General features: G+C 46.6%; 1 protein-coding gene across 15 annotated transcripts in view; it reads left to right on the top strand.

Moving 5' to 3' along the window:
• The window catches only part of SFMBT2 (Scm like with four mbt domains 2), a 225,133-nt gene that overhangs the window by 149,852 nt on the left and 56,423 nt on the right, over positions 1 to 18,858 (top strand). For all 15 annotated transcript variants that reach the window (XM_042944803.1, XM_042944808.1, XM_042944809.1 and 12 more), the window contains 2 exons: positions 10,809 to 10,891; positions 17,046 to 17,172. In XM_042944803.1, the coding sequence (XP_042800737.1) occupies positions 10,809 to 10,891; positions 17,046 to 17,172 (210 nt within the window). The remainder of the gene's footprint in view (positions 1 to 10,808; positions 10,892 to 17,045; positions 17,173 to 18,858) is intronic.

The raw sequence follows: 18,858 nt of genomic DNA, 5'->3' as shown, positions 1-18,858 counted from the left end.
CTCAGACACTGACCGATGAACGTACCCCATTCGGTAATCTGTTATGTTTCGGACGTACCACAGGGTACAGAAAAGAATAAATGCACATAATCTCCTGGACCCCCTGCCTTGAGGGAACAGATGCTGGCATTTGGCCACATTGGAGTCAGATTTTTAAAAAATGAAATAAAGCATCATAGAATATAATAGAAGACCGAGTCACCGCTGACCGTGTGTTTCTCACCTAATTACTGCATCGGTGAATCCCGTCAGTGTTTTCAGGATCTGACCATGTGTCATCACGACCACCCTGGTCCAGGCCACCGTCAGACGTCTCCTGGGTTACTGCAGTGGCCTCCGGCATTGCACGTGTTCTTCAATGAGATGCTCAGGCTGGTTGTGCTAAGGTGGAAATCGCACACGTCCCTCCTCTGTTCAGACTGTCCGAGGCCTTGATAACTCAAGTATCAGGTCAGTGGAGATTCCAGGTCATGGTCCCAGCCTACAGCGCCCACTAGTTCCCTGTCTGGCCTCATCTCCTAAGATGCCCCCCACTCCAGTCTGTCCAGTCCCGCCTTCCTCCTTGCCATTCCCGAGACCTGGCCCTCCTCCACCCCCGCTTAGGTTGTCTGTCCTTCTTCCATCTGACTGAGGTGCCGCCTGGCTGGGGCGGTCTTTCTTCTCTGTCCTGTTTAGTGTCAATTACAAATCTCTACCCTCAACGTTTTTATCTCCTTCCCTGCATGGCTTTGCTGCACAGAATTTATTATCATGGGAGATACAATTGCTGTATATTTTCCTTCTTTGCCCTGGTTTTTATGTGTCTCTCCAGCGAAGTGAAAGTTCACCGACAGCAGGGATTTTTGTCTCGTTCTCTGCTTATCCTCAGTGGCTAAAGCAGTGCGGCTCTCGGTCCGTATTTGTTAAGCGTTGAATGTTGCAGTTCTGCCTGTATTCCTCCCCTTCCCTCCCCTGCCTCTCTGCCGGGTCTCCAACCGCCCCACCCGTCTCCCCCCACCCCCCCCATAACCACCTTCCTCATCCAAAGCACACTTCAGGCTCTGAGCACAGAGCCAGACGCGGGGCTCGAACCTAGGAACCGTGAGGTCATGCCCTGAGCGGAAGTTGGATGCTCAACCGCCTGAGCCCCCTCAGGCGCCCCTGCAGCAGATCTTTTTGATAGGCATGTAAAGAGTATCCCGCTATGCCCACCCTTATGTAACTTTCCTCCTGTAACATTTTGCAGATTTTCCTCCGTGTTGATGCGTATAGATTCCTTACTCATTTTGCTGTTTTATGAATATACGTTAATTCTTGAAATCCATTTCCCGTTTAAAGACATTTGAGGCATTAACTCTTTTCTGCGTTGGGAATGGTACTCAGAGCATCTTTGTACCTGTGCCCAAAGTGAGAGATCTCTCCGGGGATATACCCAGAGAGTGGAGTTGCTGGAGATCCTATTTGGCGTCTTCCTCACCATTCTGTGGTACGCTGGGGCGTGCACAAGTGCCATCCTGACGCCTGGGAAATGGGTCTCCGGTTTCATTTTGGTGTCCCTAATCTGCTAGTGCCGTGGAGCAGTTCATCATACGCTTGTTCACAATTTGTGTTGCCTTTGCTTTGCTTATTATATTGTTCTCCTTTTTCTTTGGATCGTAGAAGTATTTATATGTTTGAGGATGAATTTCTTCTCTCGCCATGCGCGTCACAATATGTAATAGTCTAGCCTGTGGCTCGTTGCTTCACTTTCTAATGGTATTTTATGTTATATTGGAATACGAAACGATAATGTGGTCAAACCAGCCTTTTCCATTATGATTTGTCTATGGCTTTAGATAAACTTTGTTTTATTGATGTTCTATGTTTCCTTTGACAATCCTGCGGTTTCATTTTCTGTAGTTAGCTTTTTAGTGTACTCTCGGAGTTAAGTTTTGCACGGCACGAGGGATGAAAAGAGGTTGCTTTTATTTTCTCACTTAGGTTGAATTGGAGTTTCAGATTCAGCCATTGCCTCAGCATCATTCATTGAATAGTGTGCAGTTTCCTCGCTGATGGGTGATGCCCCCACTAACACGCATCCGGTCCCTTCGAGGGCTGAGAACCTTATCCGTTCTTAGTTCTTCTGCTTCATTGCTGTTTGTCCGTCTCTGCATAAATACCTCACTTTTAAAAACCGATTTTACTTTATGTCTCGATATCCATCCAGTGACTCCCTCGACCTTTTCTTCCTTTTCAAAACTGTCTTAGTTGTTTTTTGCAGGTTATCCTATGTGAATTTTAGAACCAGTTTGTAAGACACTGTGAAAAAAACCCATTGGATTTTGACTGACAGTGCATTGGACTTAATTAATTAATTTAGAAAAATGGACGTTTTATTGTGTTACCTTTTTTACAATTTTTTTTTGCTAGTAATTTTCCTAGATACTTCCTGTTCGCTTGCTGTTGTGAATGGGTGGGTTTTTTTTTTTATTCTTTTGATTTTTTTTATCGGCTGTGGCCAGTCTAATGGAATATACCCCTGGTTTTTGTTTGTTTCTTATCCAGCCGCTCTCCTAGGCAGTGTGGCTCCAGAACAGTTAGTGTAAGTAAGGTAACGGGTAAGCCGATTGTTGAAGGTTTGGTAACACTACCTTGTAAAACCATCTGGAGCCGGTGCTGTTTAGGTTTGTGTTGTGTTGTGTATGAATTTATTTCCGTGAAAGGTTGTGAAGTTTAGCCATGGTTACCACTTCTGTTGGAGACAGTTTTGGTAATGTCTGTATATTTGCGGACGAATATTATATGTTCATATAATACATATTTAGATATTCGTATGATTATATAGTATCTGTTTTAGCCGTGCTTTCCCATTTACCGTCAGAGTGTTCCGTTTGGCCAACCTTATTAATTGAACTGTTCAACCGTTACATATTCTCTATTTTTGTTTGTTCTATGATTTTCTAGAAAGTGCATCAAAATATCGTGAGACTGAAGATCTGTCCGCGTGTGTGTGTGTGTGTGTGTGTGTGTGTGTGTGAAGCATTCAGGTTCAGGACCGCTAGAGCTTGCTTGTGTTGGTTCTCTGTATCCCTAGTCATTCATTTTGTTTTACAGCCTCTTCTGTTTCTTTCTGTGGGTTGTGATTTCTCATGGTGAACTGAGTTTCAGTGGTGCTTGTTATTTCTGTGCGAGTTCCCTCATCCTTAGAGTGAAGTAATTCCTTCCATCTGGTTTTGCATTAGAGTCTGCCCAGTGTTCTAAGAATTTTGCAAGTCCTAGAGTATTTATTTATTACCGTCTTTATCTCCTCCGATTTTTTTTTAAATTTTTTTATTTATTTTTGGGACAGAGAGAGAGAGACAGAGCATGAACGGGGGAGGGGCAGAGAGAGAGGGAGACACAGAATCGGAACCAGGCTCCAGGCTCCGAGCCGTCAGCCCAGAGCCCGACGCGGGGCTCGAACTCACGGACCGCGAGATCGTGACCTGAGCCGAAGTCGGCCGCTCAACCGACTGAGCCACCCAGGCGCCCCTCCTCTGATTTTTAAAATCGGTGTTACTCACTTACGCATCCCCGGCACCTGAAACAGTGCCTGGTACGTGCCCGTGTCCCTGGTTATTGGAGGGAGGAACGAATGGACGAATGTCACGTGCATTTGTCATCCTGTACGATACAGATTGCAAATTTGCCTCCCCACGGATGCCCCTGGCTTGGAGGAGCTCGGGACTCCTCTCTCTCCCCCCTTAAGCGGAGCCCTGGGCAGGGAGCGGCCGTGTCTGCTCCTTGTCCCTTTCGGTGAGCTGACGTTGTCTGGTCCCGTTTTCGCAGACTGGGCAGCTGACCGGGGCCGGGCGTTTTATGGTGGTCTCTGCTCCGGCTGCTCTCCTCTCTCAAGCCCGTGGTCATCTTTTGCCCCGTGTGAGCTCCAGACGTTCCCGGGCTGGTCGGCTCTGCCTTTGTGGGCCTCTTGGTGTTTTGGCATCTGGAGATTCTCTTCTCTTTCGGGTTTGGCTGTGTCATTCTTTTTATTACTACCGTAGTTCATCTGGCACCTGAGAGGGTCCCTCTTGTTACTGGATTTGGAGGTTTATTCTCGTTTCTAGCTTTCTGATTGATTCTTGAGCAAAAACCTGCTTTTGATTGAAAAGAGCTGGGGGAGTAAAACCCTTTGGGTGATTTTTTATATCTGAAAATATTTCCGATTGTTGGGAACTTACATCTCTCTGGCTTACTTACTCCTCAGTTTACTCTGTGGTTGAGGATTCTTACCATGGCTTTGCCATTGACAGCCGATATTTATGTGACGTTGGACTCTCTCCCGGGGACACGTCCACATCTCCTAACGTGGCAGGCTTCGAGGGAGGGCACGTGCCCTTTAGCGAACAGCACAGGGGAAAAGAAGTACTTGCATAGTTACTGGTGTGCCAGAAGTCAGCCTTCTTGCCTGGGAGCCTGTACGAAGACTCCTCCAGGAACCGAGTGGAGAGACTATTGAGAAATCTTGCCCAGGAAGAGACGGACTGGTTCCGGGGGCTGCGTGTGCCCCCTGAGGAGTGTGGCCTTGCTTCCTCACCCGTTCATCCTGCTTCCCCGACAAGGTGGCGGCGAGGGTCACCTGAGGGGAGGCCATCACGCGCTTAGCCTTAGCGAGTCCCAGGAACTCAGTGGAAGCCTGGAGGGAGACCACCTTTCAGGAAGACCGGTGCCGTGAGCGAGAGTCCAGTAAAGCTGTCCCAACAGTCCATGAGATTTTCTGAGGAAGGATGAGGAACCCGTTCTTACAACGTGGCTTCTTTTGTGTCCTCTTGCGTTCTCATATCTCAGGTCTGGTACGTGCCGATCTTTGGCGATGATCACGTCGTTTTCCCTTTCAAAGAGACGTTGAACTGAAAGCTAAATGAGTCCTCTGTTCACACCAGATGTCGAGCACCTCAGTGCTGTAAAGGTGCTCAGGGGTGGAGATGTCCTTATGGGGCTGTGTGTTCTTCAGTCATTGGGGGGGGGGGGGCATGTCCAGAACTTTCTTTCCTGCTTCTCCATGTCAGCCTCCATCGTGCAGTCACAGTTCCCGCACGGTGTGTGTGTCCCTCAGGACCTGCTGGAGCAGGTGACACGGAACCGGTCCCTGTCCCATTCACATCTTAACAGCGGCGAACCTGAGTCCAGCAACCTGGAGACTGAGGGACAAATCATTGAATGAAATGCATTTCCCTGTTGGGGAAAGTGTTACTAACTTATTAGAACTTCAATTTATTAGGTTAAAGACTATTTTTTAATTATAGTTTTACTACGTATCCATTCTTTAAAATTTTGAAAACAAAAGGAGAGAAGTTTCCTATCCTGAAGAAACAACGTTTGGTATATATTCTCTCAGATTTCTGTTTCCTAGAATATGTAACTTTGTATATCGGTTTAATTATTTTACACACACGAATTTGCCACCTACATGCCAAAATGTCTTCTACTTTAAATGACTGGAAAGTTCCATGATTGGCAGGTAAATAATAGACTTAGGGACACCTGGGTGGCTCAGTTGGTTAAGCATCTGATTCTGATTTCAGTTGGGTTATGATTTTGGGACCCCGCATCAATCCGTGCTCGGGATTCTCTCTCTCCCTCTCTGTTTGTCCTTCCCCGCCCACCCTCAAAATAAATAGATAAACTTGAAAAAATTGATTGAAACACGCCCCTGTTGTTTGTCTGTATTGTTCTCGTCTGCTTTTATGCATAAAATGTTTGCACGGCATCCTGTTATTTCTGTAGGATACTTCATAATGGAGTTCCTGCTCTGTTCACACCCCAGCTCACTCTGTCCACCCCACAATCCCCCTTGTTCTTTCTAGAACATTCTGGACCTGCTTCTGGCCTTTTGCAGTTGTTGGCCCCTCCCACTGGCACCCCCTTCCCCTAGGTGGCCGCAGGACTTGCTTCCTCAGTTCCTAGGTTTTTCAGCGTTTTGTCAAGACTTCAGCCCTCCCTTTGCCTATAGCACTGATTGTCTGATTTTTTTTCTATTTGTGTATTATGTGTCTCCTCCCACTGCAGCGTAAGCTTGCCTGCGTAAAGGTTTTTGTCTTTGGTCCTTTCTGTATGCTTAGAACTAGAACCATGCCCGGCATGTAGCATGCACCTAATAAATGCTTTCAATGATCTCATATGTGAATGAACAAATGGGTAGAGTGGAGAGGAGACCCCTTCTTAAGGACTTTGACACATTGCCAAATTGGCATCTGTGGTGGATTTTTGAGATTATATGCCAACCAGAAATGCATAAAAGCACCTGTTTCCCAACAGTCTTTGCAGTGGTGGATTTTTATTCTTGTTTTTCATTTTGACAGTCAGGTAGACGGCAGAGGTGAAACTCTTTTGCTGATACTGTTTTTGAAGGTTGTACAAGTTTGCTTGTTTGTATGTTTTCCACATTCACCCAGCGTAGAAGGGCAGCTCTTACTCTGTGTCTATTTTATTACAGAAGTGTGTCTTTTTTTACATCCTTCCCTTCCCTCCATCCTCCCATGATGGTCTCTGGGATGTCGTGGTTCGCTTCCTGGTGCAAAAGGCATGAGAACCCGGTGGTGATCGGGGTGGGAGGGTGTCACGATTCACTTCCTGCTGCAGAGGCAAATAGACCACCATGATTTTCTGAGGTTGTCCTGATTCACTTCCTGGTGCTGAGGAGAGTCCCAACTTCTCCAGTTCCAACAGGAACTGGCTAAAATCAGGATTCTGTTAGCAGATGAAAAGCTGGACGTTGGCTCTTGGGAGGCAGTCATGGCGTATTCCACATGCTGAATTAGCTCTTGATTGATTGACTAGTGCCTTGATTGACTATCCTTTAAAATAGGGCAAAGGTCTGCACTTTCAAATAATTTTTTTTTAATGTTTTTTTTTATTTTTGACAGAGAGAGAGATAGAGCATGAGCGGGGGAGGGGCAGAGAGAGAGACACACACACACAGAACCCAAAGCAGGCTCCGGGCTCCGAGCTGTCAGCACAGAGCCCGACGCGGGGCTCCCAACTCACGGACCGCGAGATCATGACCTGAGCCGAAGTCGGACGCCCAACCGACTGAGCCCCCAAGAGCCCCTCAAGTAATTTTTATTAAAATAATATATGATCATTATTGAAAACTTGGAAAATACAAAGAGATAGAAGAAAAACACATTCACGAGTCCCACCATCCAGATAACTATGTGGATAGGTACCACTACGACATTTTCCTTGCATTTCCTCTGGTCTTTTTCTTTGCATACTTTCATAAAAATCTGTTAACTCTGTATATGCTTGTGCCAGGAAGTCTTTCCATCTAGACCTGTAGCAATAATGTTCTCATAATTTTTTTTTTCACAAACTATGCAGTTTTGTGCCTGTGTGATTTTCCGTGGACCTTAGATAAGTCATATATCATTTCCTATTTTGGGATGTAAGGTTGTCCCACCGATAATAATGCCATTGTACCTTAATGCGTAACACTTTTTCAGCTTTTAGGACCGTTGTGAAATTGTTGCGTCAAAGTTCATGAACATTTTACTGCCAAATTGTTTTCCCAAAGAATTACCCACTTGCAGTCCCAATAGTAATGTTTGCAAGTGGGGCTGTTTTGTGCCAATTAATTTGTATCATAAGGAAATGGGTCATCGACCTGTTCTCTTTTGGACCTGTAGCAGTTGGAACTTCGTTCAGAATAAACACTAATAAAAGCTTAAATAACTCCAGTGGCCATGGTTCAACAGTCCCCTGTGGCAGCTTGTTGAGGATTTTAACAGCCCAAGGGGTTTTGATTTCCTTTTATTTTCTTTTCCCCTCTGCTATTTTCCTCCCTCCTGGGTTTAAAACATGTTTTCGTAGCTACAGTTAAGCCTTAGTACTTCTTGTTCTGTCTTTGTTGATTAATGAGTATAATTGACCCCTGTTGTCTCTATTATACAAGCCACAGCAATTTGTTTTTATGTAGCAGATATTTTCTGAGCTGTCACAAAACTGCCTTACAAAGAGAGAGCTCATTATCTGCCTGAAGGAAAGGAATTTTAAGTGATGAAGTGAATAAAGGTCCCTATGAGAAGGAGGAGGAGAAGTCTAGGCTATTCGGATGTTGAAGGAACAGTGGGGGCAAAATAATCCATTGTTGCTTAGGTACCGGGCCAGACTTGGTTAGATCTTGAAATTGTTAGATTAAAAATGGCTCCCCATAGAGACAGTCTTGAAGACTGATACAGAAGCATGGAATGTAGGTCTGAGAAACCATAGAGCATGACATTGGATGGAGTGGGTTGCAGCCTATGGGAAGTTCACGGTTACGGACACGATTATAGAAATCCCAGCTAAATGCCTCTGGAGGGGGAGTAGAGGTGGCTTGTAAGTTGGAAGGTTTTATCTGAACAGATATTGACCTTAAAGAATATCCAGATTTCCATGTTCTATCAGAAGATGGCTTGTTTTTCATTTATGTAGTTCCCCCCTGCCCCACCATTTCTTCTTTGCCCCCGTGATCTTGATGAGATTTTCCTCAGCTCACCAAATGAACTAAGGAATCAGCAGAGGTCGAGGGGAAGGGACATTGCGACACAGTGCGATCTTGGCTTTAGCGAAGTCGGTCTGCCACAACCCTGAGAAATGGGGTCCTTGTGCCTCGGGAACCATCTTGTCTTCAGCTAGTCTATGGCGAGCTCCTCTGGGGAGCGTCCTGTCACATAACCTCTCTTCATCAACCCTGCCACACTTTTCTCGGAGGAGAAGAGGAAGGAATTAACCACACACAAGGACGGGCACAATTCCTAAGCAGCAGCAGTTACTTAATCCCTAACGATGGCTCTGAATTACGGAACGCGACAGCTGGAGGGGCCTTGGAGGTCACCTCTTTATTTTGTGAATAAGGAAAGTCAGACACGGAAGATTTTTTGCTTCTTCCTGGTTTCATCCAGTTCCTAGTAGAGCCGGCTCTAAAAACCCAAATGCTCTCCTTTCATATGGTTGTGTAGCTTCTCGGCAGTTTGAGTTGTCTTTTGGCAAACTCTTCTGTTCTTACACGTTTAAGGCGAGGATTTGATCCAGAATAGCTCCAGACGAACTATTCTCAAAGTGCAAGGTTCTGTTCATTGTAAAGAAACTTGCAGTACCTTATTTAAAGCATATTTTGTTTTATTCTGTTTTGTGGGTAAGCGTTGAGAAAAAAAAAAAAAAGTTGGTTTGGTTCCTTCCAGAAACCTCTGATGCAAGAGCCGTCTGGCTCTGGAGAGAGGTGTTGGGGACAAGGGCAGGTAGGAAAACTTTCAGAATCTCTTTGAAACTAACTACCGGGAGTAACAGCATCTCAGAGCTGTAAGACGTTTTGCCCCCTTGTTGGTAAGAAATGAGGCCTTGTCAGCCTTTGTAGAATGACAGGGAGGTCATAGGAAGAAAAGGGGTGCTTCGGCCATGGATGGTCAGCAGGGTAGGGGGGTTCAAGGATCAGCCCCTGGGCCAGAGGAGTACCAGTCCTTCTTTGCTCACCCCATCCCGTCTTCTAATGAAAACTGTGTAAATTGAGCTTCCTCAATGAAAAGAATACTATCTTGTACTCAGAGGTACAGACGGAGGTAGGAGGCAACAGTCCCTTGACTTTCTTTCTTCAATGAGGATCTTCTGTACTCTCCTTGTAGCTGTGGGGTTTAGTAACTACAGGTCCCCATGTGATGTGAATTCGCAGGTGTGGAATTTACGATGATACGGGGAAGAGAAAATGAGGACTTGGCAGGACTTGGCAGGTCTTGGCTCGAAAACATAGTTAAGAAATCCCTCGTGGGTTTGTTTTCCATGCACTTCAAACCCATCAAGGGAGAACGCCCAGGTGAGGGTTAGGGCGACGTTGTCCGCCGTTCTGACAAATCCTGATTGGTAGAACGCTGTTCATCCTCATCGCCGTCCTTGGTTCACAAGAAGCACAAATCACACCCGTATGAAGAGCCGTCCCCCTATCTGGGTTAGAGCGCACACCCAATGCTGTGCTTATGTTCTGATTTAGAACTGTTTCCTCTTCCCACGACCTTCCCAAGACCTTCTCCCATGGCTTGTCATGGTGGGCATGATGGATGTACTTGAATTGCGTCCCCTCCTGCCAAATGAAACGAAGAAAGAGAAGAACCCACTTTGGCAACATCGCTATTCCATTACGCTTATTAGCACGAGTGAAGAGCTGTTTCTCCAAACACCCCCTGCCCCCACCGTGTCTCAGAGGTGCCCCCCCCCCCAGCGGGGCCCCCAGAGGGGGCCACCTTTCCCGATGCTCACTTCCTTCCTCTCCCTGGGTGCTGTCCGAGGACGGGCTGCCCGCCCGCACCCCCCGGCCTCTGGAGGCTCTCTTTCTCACGAACACCTCAACTCCTTGTTTGCTGTTTGTTTTACTTTCTCTTACTCTTTAAAAACCCTCCCTGAGGTAGTGTTTTCCAATAAAGTCTCACGGTTTTCCACGAAGATATCGAGAAGTTCACAGGAACTCTCAGGCTTGACGTGGAGGGAGGTATCACTGTGTTTTTCCGCAAAACGCACTGTGCGAATGGGTTGTGTATAACATCCTGTCTCGATGCTGCTGCCCCAGAGCACGTCCGTCCACCGGCGGGTGCCGATGTGGGTCAGCGCCACCCTTCACGCGGTTTCAGACCCCACATCGCGGTCACGATGGAACACCCGCCCTGTATTTCGTACTTTGTGTTTTTCCACGCGTTCCCCGTGAAGTCTGACGTGCCGTCAGGCACGAGAAGGGACTTCACCCTCTGGGGTCCTGTATTTTCACCGCTTACTGATTTAACTAGTGACACCCTCTGAAGCTATTTATTTGGTTAACGCTGTCCTGTCTGTGTTTTCGCCCCGTGCAGGTTACTCTGGCCAGGACTTCGACTGGGCAGATTATCACAAGCAGCATGGGACCGAGGAAGCGCCTCCCTTCGGCTTCAGGAATGTAAGGAGCTTGGTGCTTGCTACTGCTTTGTTCCTAGATGTTGTTCACCGTGAACTTTGTAAGTTGCTTCCCGTTCGTGAGCAAGACGAGTGTGCTGCCGTGGACCACAGGATCCTTACTAAGCTTTCGTAGTTTTTGCAAAGGCCTCCTTCAGGTTGTGTGTTAGGGTGACTCTGGGGTGTTGGAGCACAGCCGCTGCTACGTGTATGGTGGCTCGGTATAAGTTCATGTCTCACTTATGGAAGGGTCCGGTGTGTTCTAGATTAGCACAGGCTTCTTACTACGGTGAGCCTGGGCCTCGGGAGAGCCTCTGGCTTCATCCCCTGAGTCTAGTGAGCAGATCAAATAGCAGTGTGTGTGTGTGTGTGTGTGTGTGTGTGTGTTCACACGGGTATACTTGTTATAGGAGTTGGTTGTATCAGGTGGCTTATCAAGTATTCATTTAAACTGGATCAACCCTGGGAACTATGAAAAGGCACATGGATTATTACGTCTGTATTCAGAATGAGGCACCGATGTATACAGCCTAGTGTGTTGAACATGCATTTAGTTATGAAAGTTAATTCTTTATACTAAAGAAAAAGACTCAGTCCTCCAGTTGGGGACGGCAGGCATCACAGTGCAGAGTGCTTCCAAATCAGAGACCTCTTCTGGACGCGTCCTCCTCCAGCCGCTGATTCCTTGCTACCCCACCGATAACTTGTACTACGGGGATCACGGCACATGACAGCTGAGAGGCGGAAGGGGCTGGCTCAATCGAGAAGCTCACTACCGAGCTTAAGTCCAAGGTGGATTTTGAAGAATTAAGTAGGTCGGTCACTGGGTCAGCTTGACCCCATAAATGCAGAAACACATCCATGGCAGAGTCGGAAATCGGGGCTCCTGAAACCAACAAAGGGACTTTCTGCCGGCTGATGCTGCTTTTGCACAAAGCTGGTTCTTCTGCGGTGCACGGAAAGATCTGCGTGGTGAGGTGCGGTGGTATGTGCGGTGGGGACCCTCCCCCATACGTGTAGGCGCTCGGAGGTGCCACCGAGAGGGTAGCCGCTGGTTAGCTCCCGGGGCTTATCAAGTCCAGTGCGGTCTTACTAGCCCTTTTACAGTGATAGTGCTTGTCGCAGAGCCCTGGCCTCGTTGCCTTGCAGTTAGGATCCTGGAGACACTTAGCACGTCCCCAGACCCCTTCGAAGTTGTGCTTTCTACCCAACCAAAGACATATTCGTTCCCTACCTCTTCACCCTTGGGAGGAAGATCCTGACGTGTCCCCTAGTTTCGTGCGTAAGGAGGCGTTTCTTCTGCGACAATACGGCTCCACTGTCCTCTGCTCCCGTTCAGCCAGCAGCTGGCCAAATGGGATTTAATAGAGGAAGTAGCCACATCCCCAGGTGGCCTCTGAGCTCCCAGGCTTTAGCTACCAGGACGAAATCTGTTTTAATGACTGTGCTGGCGTATTCATTAGGAATGCACTTGTTACAAATATGCCCGCTTTGTTCCCGGCTCCGCGTTTATGTAATCGACAGGATTGTCATCTGCCTGTTGGCATAGGTGTTGCATTCCTGGTGCTCTGCTGAATTTTGTTAGCTTGTCTCGAGTGCTCTTTAAGGGGATGCTTATCATGAATTCATTTTTTAATCACGCATCTTGTGTGCACTAGAGGAGAGGGGGTGTGGAAGTGGCTGCATGGGAGACATTTCCCCGGGGATGTTTAACAATCAGAGACGGTTCTGAGATGGATTGACACAGCGAAATGCTTAGTAAAATAAACTCACGGGTAACAGGTTTGCCATTGATCTTTATAAATTACCCTCAAGCAGCGAGTTGAAACGAAAATAGGTTATGCGGTTGTAGCTTTCCCTTATTAAGGAGGATCAAATGCATTTTAACTTACTTAGAGGCTTTTCAGGCAGCCTATCGAGTCATATTATCAAAAAGCTCAATACATAATATGCACGGATAGGCAGGATGACTTGTAGGAAAACAGCCTGCCTAGAATTTTCCTTGGTTCCTATTTCCAAAGAGACATAAAGGAGAAGAACAAATCGCTTTCTTATCGCATATGCTGGGTCATTTTGTTCTGGTTACATAAAGATATAATTGACCTGCAACTTAACGTATATAAATAGATACGTGAATGCAAATTAGCTTGGCCTCCTCCCACGGGTCAAGTAAGGATGTAATCTCTTGGTACTTACAGGAGCCCGTTTACTTCAGTTTATGCATTTCAAAATAGATAACATGCAGTATTGTAATATCTGATTAAAATTTATAGCAGCGGATGCTTTGGGAAAATCTTACGCTCATTTTAAAATAGTGCGAGAAGGGAGTTTTGCTTGGAGTGTCGGCTGAGCTCCTGCTGAATTGACCCTCCGGCAGGTAGCAACTGCGGCTCCTGTGCAACTAGCTGAGGGATGTGGAGAGTGAACAAAACGGGCAGATCTGGAGGGGAGCAGGTGCTTGGAAGGAAGGAACACTGTGGGGTGACCGTGTGATTCTTTTCAGACTTCTGGCCTGAGGTCAGCCGCAGTGGACGACGTAGGAGACGACAAAAGCAGTGATATAAAACTCACGGTCTTTCTGGCCTGATGAAGCAGATAACAGAATGTGAGCAACCACACCTGTTGGAAAGTGAGAGGAGTCTCAGATAGGGAAGAGTCAGGAGAGGGAACCTCACATTCTGTGTATACACTCTGCCTAAATCTTTGGCTGATCCGCAGAGTGTGTCTTTTCCAGGCAAACTCCAGGCAGCCTAGCTAAAGACAAAAGGCTGAGCTGGGATCTGAGCTCCTTCTCAAGAGACAGAGCGTGTAGTTTGAGTCCAAACAAGTTAACTGCTTGCGAACACAGAAAACCAGCACTCTCGGGAAGAACATAACACAATCCAGAGTCTATGCGACACGACATTGAAAACGTCCGGACTTCAGAATTGGTCAGCACACGAAGCCGCAGAAAAATCGGACTCATTTTCTGTAGAAAAGCTAATCGGTAGAGGCCAAACCCAGCATGATCCAGGTGTTGGAATTAGCAGACGTGTGTTTAAAAACTCCCGTTAAAACTCCGCTCAGAGGCATAAAGCAGTGGTTCCCAAAGTGCAGTCCTGAGGCCAGCCTCCAGCACCACCTGGGAACCTGTTGGAAATACAAAATCTGTAGCCTCACCGCAGATCACATGAATCGTGAACTTTGGGCTAAGGCCCAGCAGTCTTTGTTTTTTTTTTAAGGTTCTCCAGATGATTCAGATGCCCACTAAAGTTTGAGAAGGAAAATATGAATGAGAAAGTAAGAAGTTAGGGTTCTGTGTCTCCCCCCCCCCATCCTTCCCCAGCTCACACTCTCTCTCTCAAAAATAAACAAACATTAAAAAAATATTAAAAAAGAAAAAAACCTTGGCCAGTATTTGTGCAGACTCTTAACAAGAAAGGTCTTTGCTACTTGACATTCTACACGTGGCTCAGAATTTTCCTCAATGTTGGGAATGAGAGCAGGAGAGCTCCTCTGTGTTGAAGAAACAAGGGCCAGAATGTACCAAAGCAGCTGAAATTATAAATGAAAAAGTTCTGGAATCTCTGTGGGACCCAAGCAACATAAATACAAAGACACCCAACATAGTCGAACTGCTGACAACCAAATGTAAAGAGAAAAATCTTGGAAGCATCCAGAGAAAAAAAATGATACGTTTCAAATAGAGGAACAACAACGTACGTAGCGAACTTCTCATCAGAGACAAGGGGTGCCAGAAGACAGTGAACCAATGTTTGTGGAGTACTAAAAGAAAAAACCCACAATTCTACATGCACCAAAGGTAACATTTCCTGAATGAAGGTAACAGACAGTTCGGGGCGCCTGGTGGCTTAGTCAGTTAAGTGTCCGACTCTTGGTTTCAGCTCAGGTCATGATCTTGTGGTTCGTGAGATCAAGCCCCGCATCGGACTCTGCACTTACAGTTCAGAGCCTGCTTGGGATTCTCTCTCGCCCCCCCTCTCTCTGCCCTTCCCCTGCTCACACTACCCTCCCCCCCCCCCATAAATAAATAAACGTTTTTAAAAAAAACCTGACACTTCACCAAGGAAGATACACAAATGACAAAGAAACATGTGAAAAAATGCTCAACGTCATTCGTCGTAGGGAAAATGCAAGTTCCAGCCATGATCAGCTGGCACTGGACACCTATTGGGTTAAAATTTGCAAAAGTGCCAATACCAAGTGCTGGTGAAGATGTTTAGCAGCGGGAACACCACACACTGCTGATGGGAACGCAACATTTGGCGGTTAGTTTGGTGGTTTCTTAGAATGTTAAACGTACATTTCCCATGTGGTCCAGCAATTCCATTTCTAGAGAAATGAAACTATGTCATAGGCTACATTGTATTCCCCAAAATTCATATGATGAAGTCCTAACCTGTAGTACCTTAGAACGTGAGAAGTATGTGGAGTTAGAATGTTTTTTAATGTTTGTTTATTTTTGAGAGAGAGAGAGAGACAGAGACAGAGTATGAGCACGGGGAGGGGCAGAGAGAGAGAGAGAGAGACCCAGAAGAAGCAGGCTTCAGGCTCCAAGCTGTCAGCACAGAGCCCGATGTGGGGCTCAAACCCATGAACCGGAAGATTCGAAGTTGGACGCTTAACTGACTGAGCCACCCAGGCGCCCCTGGAGTTAAGAGTTTCTGAAGACGCAATTAAGGGAGCATGAAACCCTACGGGTAGACCTTAATCCAAAATGAGTGGTGTCCATACAAGAAGTGGAAATTAGGATGCAGACGGCATGCGGGGAGGAAGGAACGTTCGGAGATACAGGGAGAAGGTGGCTGTCTACAAGCCAGAGAGAGTCCTCAGAAGAAAGCGGCCCTACCGACACGTTGATCTCCGACTTGCAGGCTCTGGAACTGAGAGGTGAATTTCTGTCGGTAAAGCCACCCAGTCTGTGGTATTGCGTTCGGGCATCGCAAGCAGACTGATACACCCTGTTCACACAGAAACTTGTGCATGACTGTTTACAGCGGCTTTATTCACGACCACGAGCAATTGGGACACAGCTCGGATGTCCTTCAGGTGGCTAAGGGGTAGACCGTGGCACATCTACAGAAACTACTCAGCAGTACAACAGAATGAACTTTCCGTTCGTGCGGTAGCATGGATGAATGTCAAATGCGTTTTGCTTAAGTGGAAGAAGCCGGACCGCACCGTGTATGGTTCCGTTTCTGTGATATAATGGAAAAGGCACAACTCTGGGAACGGAAGACGGGCCCGTGGTGCAGGAATTGGGAGTCTGGGAGGGATTGATCACCGAAGGGCCAGTGCAAAAGCATTTCGGAGGTGAAGGGACTCCTCTGCGTGTTGATTGACGTTAATGACCGTACGACTGTACGGGAGCCTCAGGAACAGGGCACCGAAAAGAGTGAATTTTCCTACGTGTAAATTTTTATTTTTATTTTTATTTTTTAATGTTTGTTTATTTATTTGGAGAGAGAGAGAGGGGGAGGGAGAGAGAGACTCCCAAGCTCAGAGCCCGATGCGGGGCTCGATCCCACCACTGTGAGATCACGACCTGAGCTGAAACTAAGAATGGGACACTCAACCGACTGAGCCACCCATGCGTCCCTCCTGTGTGCAAACTTTTAAAAAGAAGTGAATTTAGAACGTAAATAAAAGTAAGCCCAAGGCATACATGTAACACAAATACCATTTCAGATAAAACCATGGGGATTCGTCACCAGTAGACCTCTATAAACAACGCTAGTGGGTGTTCTTCAGGCCACATGGAGACTCAGGCTGTCTCCTCACACCCTCGAATATGCCCAGGCGTGATGTGAGTGAGAAGCATAGGGAAGGAAAAGAAATGATTTGCACGTCCGTGGTCGCGTGGAAATAAGGGCATGCGTGGGTCTAGAAAGAGACCATATCCACCCTCTCACTGGACAGATATTATTAGGCGCCTGCTGTTTGCCCGCGGAGTTCTAGCTCTGGGATGAAAACAAACAGGGCATGGTTCTTTTCTCGCGAATGGCAGGAGAAACCTTTGTCTTACGGAGGAGATCCGCGTGCATCGCGTGCGTGTGCGTGCGTGCGTGCGTGCTCGCGTCCCCGGCGGGCCCCTGTGTTGCTGCGCGATCCCCTGCTGTGGTGCCCTCTGGCTCAGTGTCCGCTCTTTTCTCTTTCAGACGTCATTCAGTCGGGGTTTCACAACGAACATGAAACTGGAAGCCGTCAACCCCAGGAACCCGGGAGAGCTCTGCGTGGCCTCTGTGGTCAGCGTGAAGGGGCGGCTGATGTGGCTTCACCTGGAAGGTACGCACCGTTGGCGTCGTTCTGGGGAACTTAGGGCGCGTCTGGAAGCGGCAGGGTGCGCGTGGTACTTCTCAGAAACAACGCCTTTTGCCTTCCTTTTCCTTAAACAGATCTGAAATTATTCAGTGTCCTTAAATGAGTCAAACTCATCGAACACAAATTTGTTCAGGGTCTCTCGTCTTGACTCATGATTTCATGAAAGGAGACACTGGTGTGATAATTATGTTTGGAACACAGTGGCCTTTTTGCATCTGTGATTATAAAAGCTAGTGTCACAATTAAATTAATATGAACCACTAACACTGGTATTTGAGGTCTTGGATATTATGAGGATAAAATTATATATTTGCAATTTACTGTGAATAATACTCTGTACGTTGGTTTCTTCCATGGATCTTTAGTTGTACCTCGAAATAGTAACTAGAGATGACTTTCTCCCTAAATATGTAATACACAAGATTTAGCCTTATGTGTTTAATGATGTTTAAACTGTTGTTTATAGCTGTAGTTTGTTTATAATTGTGCAGATAATTCACAGAACATTCTACTTTATAAGCGGAACCTTGATCAGATTTTAGATTTGGAAAGACTACATTTTGTATGTTTTGTTTCCAGTGACAAAGAATTCAGATCAGTCTGATCTGTAAGGTTTTTCCCATTTTTCCGTGATCTGAATTCTTTGGGTTTATTTGTATCTCAGTCTCGTGACATTAATTATTTTAAACGTATATGGAAAAACAAGACTAGTCGCGAATGAGAAAATCATGGTAGCTGTCTCGGCCCATATTTTAACTGTCATGGCATCCCCTACCGCCACTGGAATGGAAAGTTTGGAAGGCCACGGAAGTGGTGCTCGTATCTTCCTCCTATCTCTTTAGGAAGAGCACATCTAAAAAGCACCAAAAGTTGTGAGGCTGACGATCTCCTAAATAGTAGAGTCCAAGGGAGTGAAAAGGGGAGAGAACAGTGACGGTAGGTGAGCGTCGCCTGTGTCCTCAATTCCCAGGAAAACAGTTTAAAATGTTACCGTGGTTTAGGATTTCAAAATCAACTTGAACTAAAAGAAAATCTCAAAAGGTTGATTGCTTGGTGGCTCTTCGAGTAAAATGGCCTCTAGTAGGAATCAGCCACAGTGCAGGCAGACACAGGCGGTACGGGGCGCTTTCTGCAGCCGCGAGAAGAGAACGCGACCTTACTTCCGTCACTACGTGTAAAGTTGAGTCACCTGCTGTTGGAAACACAGGATCCCTTCCGTGACTTCCCATCGCTCCATCAGACTTGCCACCTCATACTGGGCTAAGCCATGTTGCGAGATCGGGACCTTGCTTGCGTGATTCATTCGAAAGCAGACGCGGTAAAGTTCAAAGCCCATGTTTCATCATTATTTAGCACATCGTCGTTAAAATTCTTTGGCAGTCATTATTTATTTAGCGGTTTGTAGTTCCAGAGTGCTCTACAGCTGTTAATTACCTAACACAGACACGCAGGCAAAGTGTGTCCTGATTTTTATAGTTGGAGGAACGTTACGATATGCCTGGGGTCAGTTTCCTTCTCCTTGTCATCTTCGTCGCTTAATTCACCCAACCCTACAGATTCCCAATTCTTAAAAACAGGGGTGAGCGGCAACAGGGTAGAGTTAACATTTCTGACAGGCTTTTCTCCTTAATATTGTTTTTCACTGGGATA

The sequence above is a fragment of the Panthera leo genome, chromosome B4, assembly GCF_018350215.1.
Source record: "Panthera leo isolate Ple1 chromosome B4, P.leo_Ple1_pat1.1, whole genome shotgun sequence".
Lineage (NCBI taxonomy): Eukaryota > Metazoa > Chordata > Mammalia > Carnivora > Felidae > Panthera > Panthera leo.
This window is presented reverse-complemented; position numbering and strand designations above follow the sequence as displayed.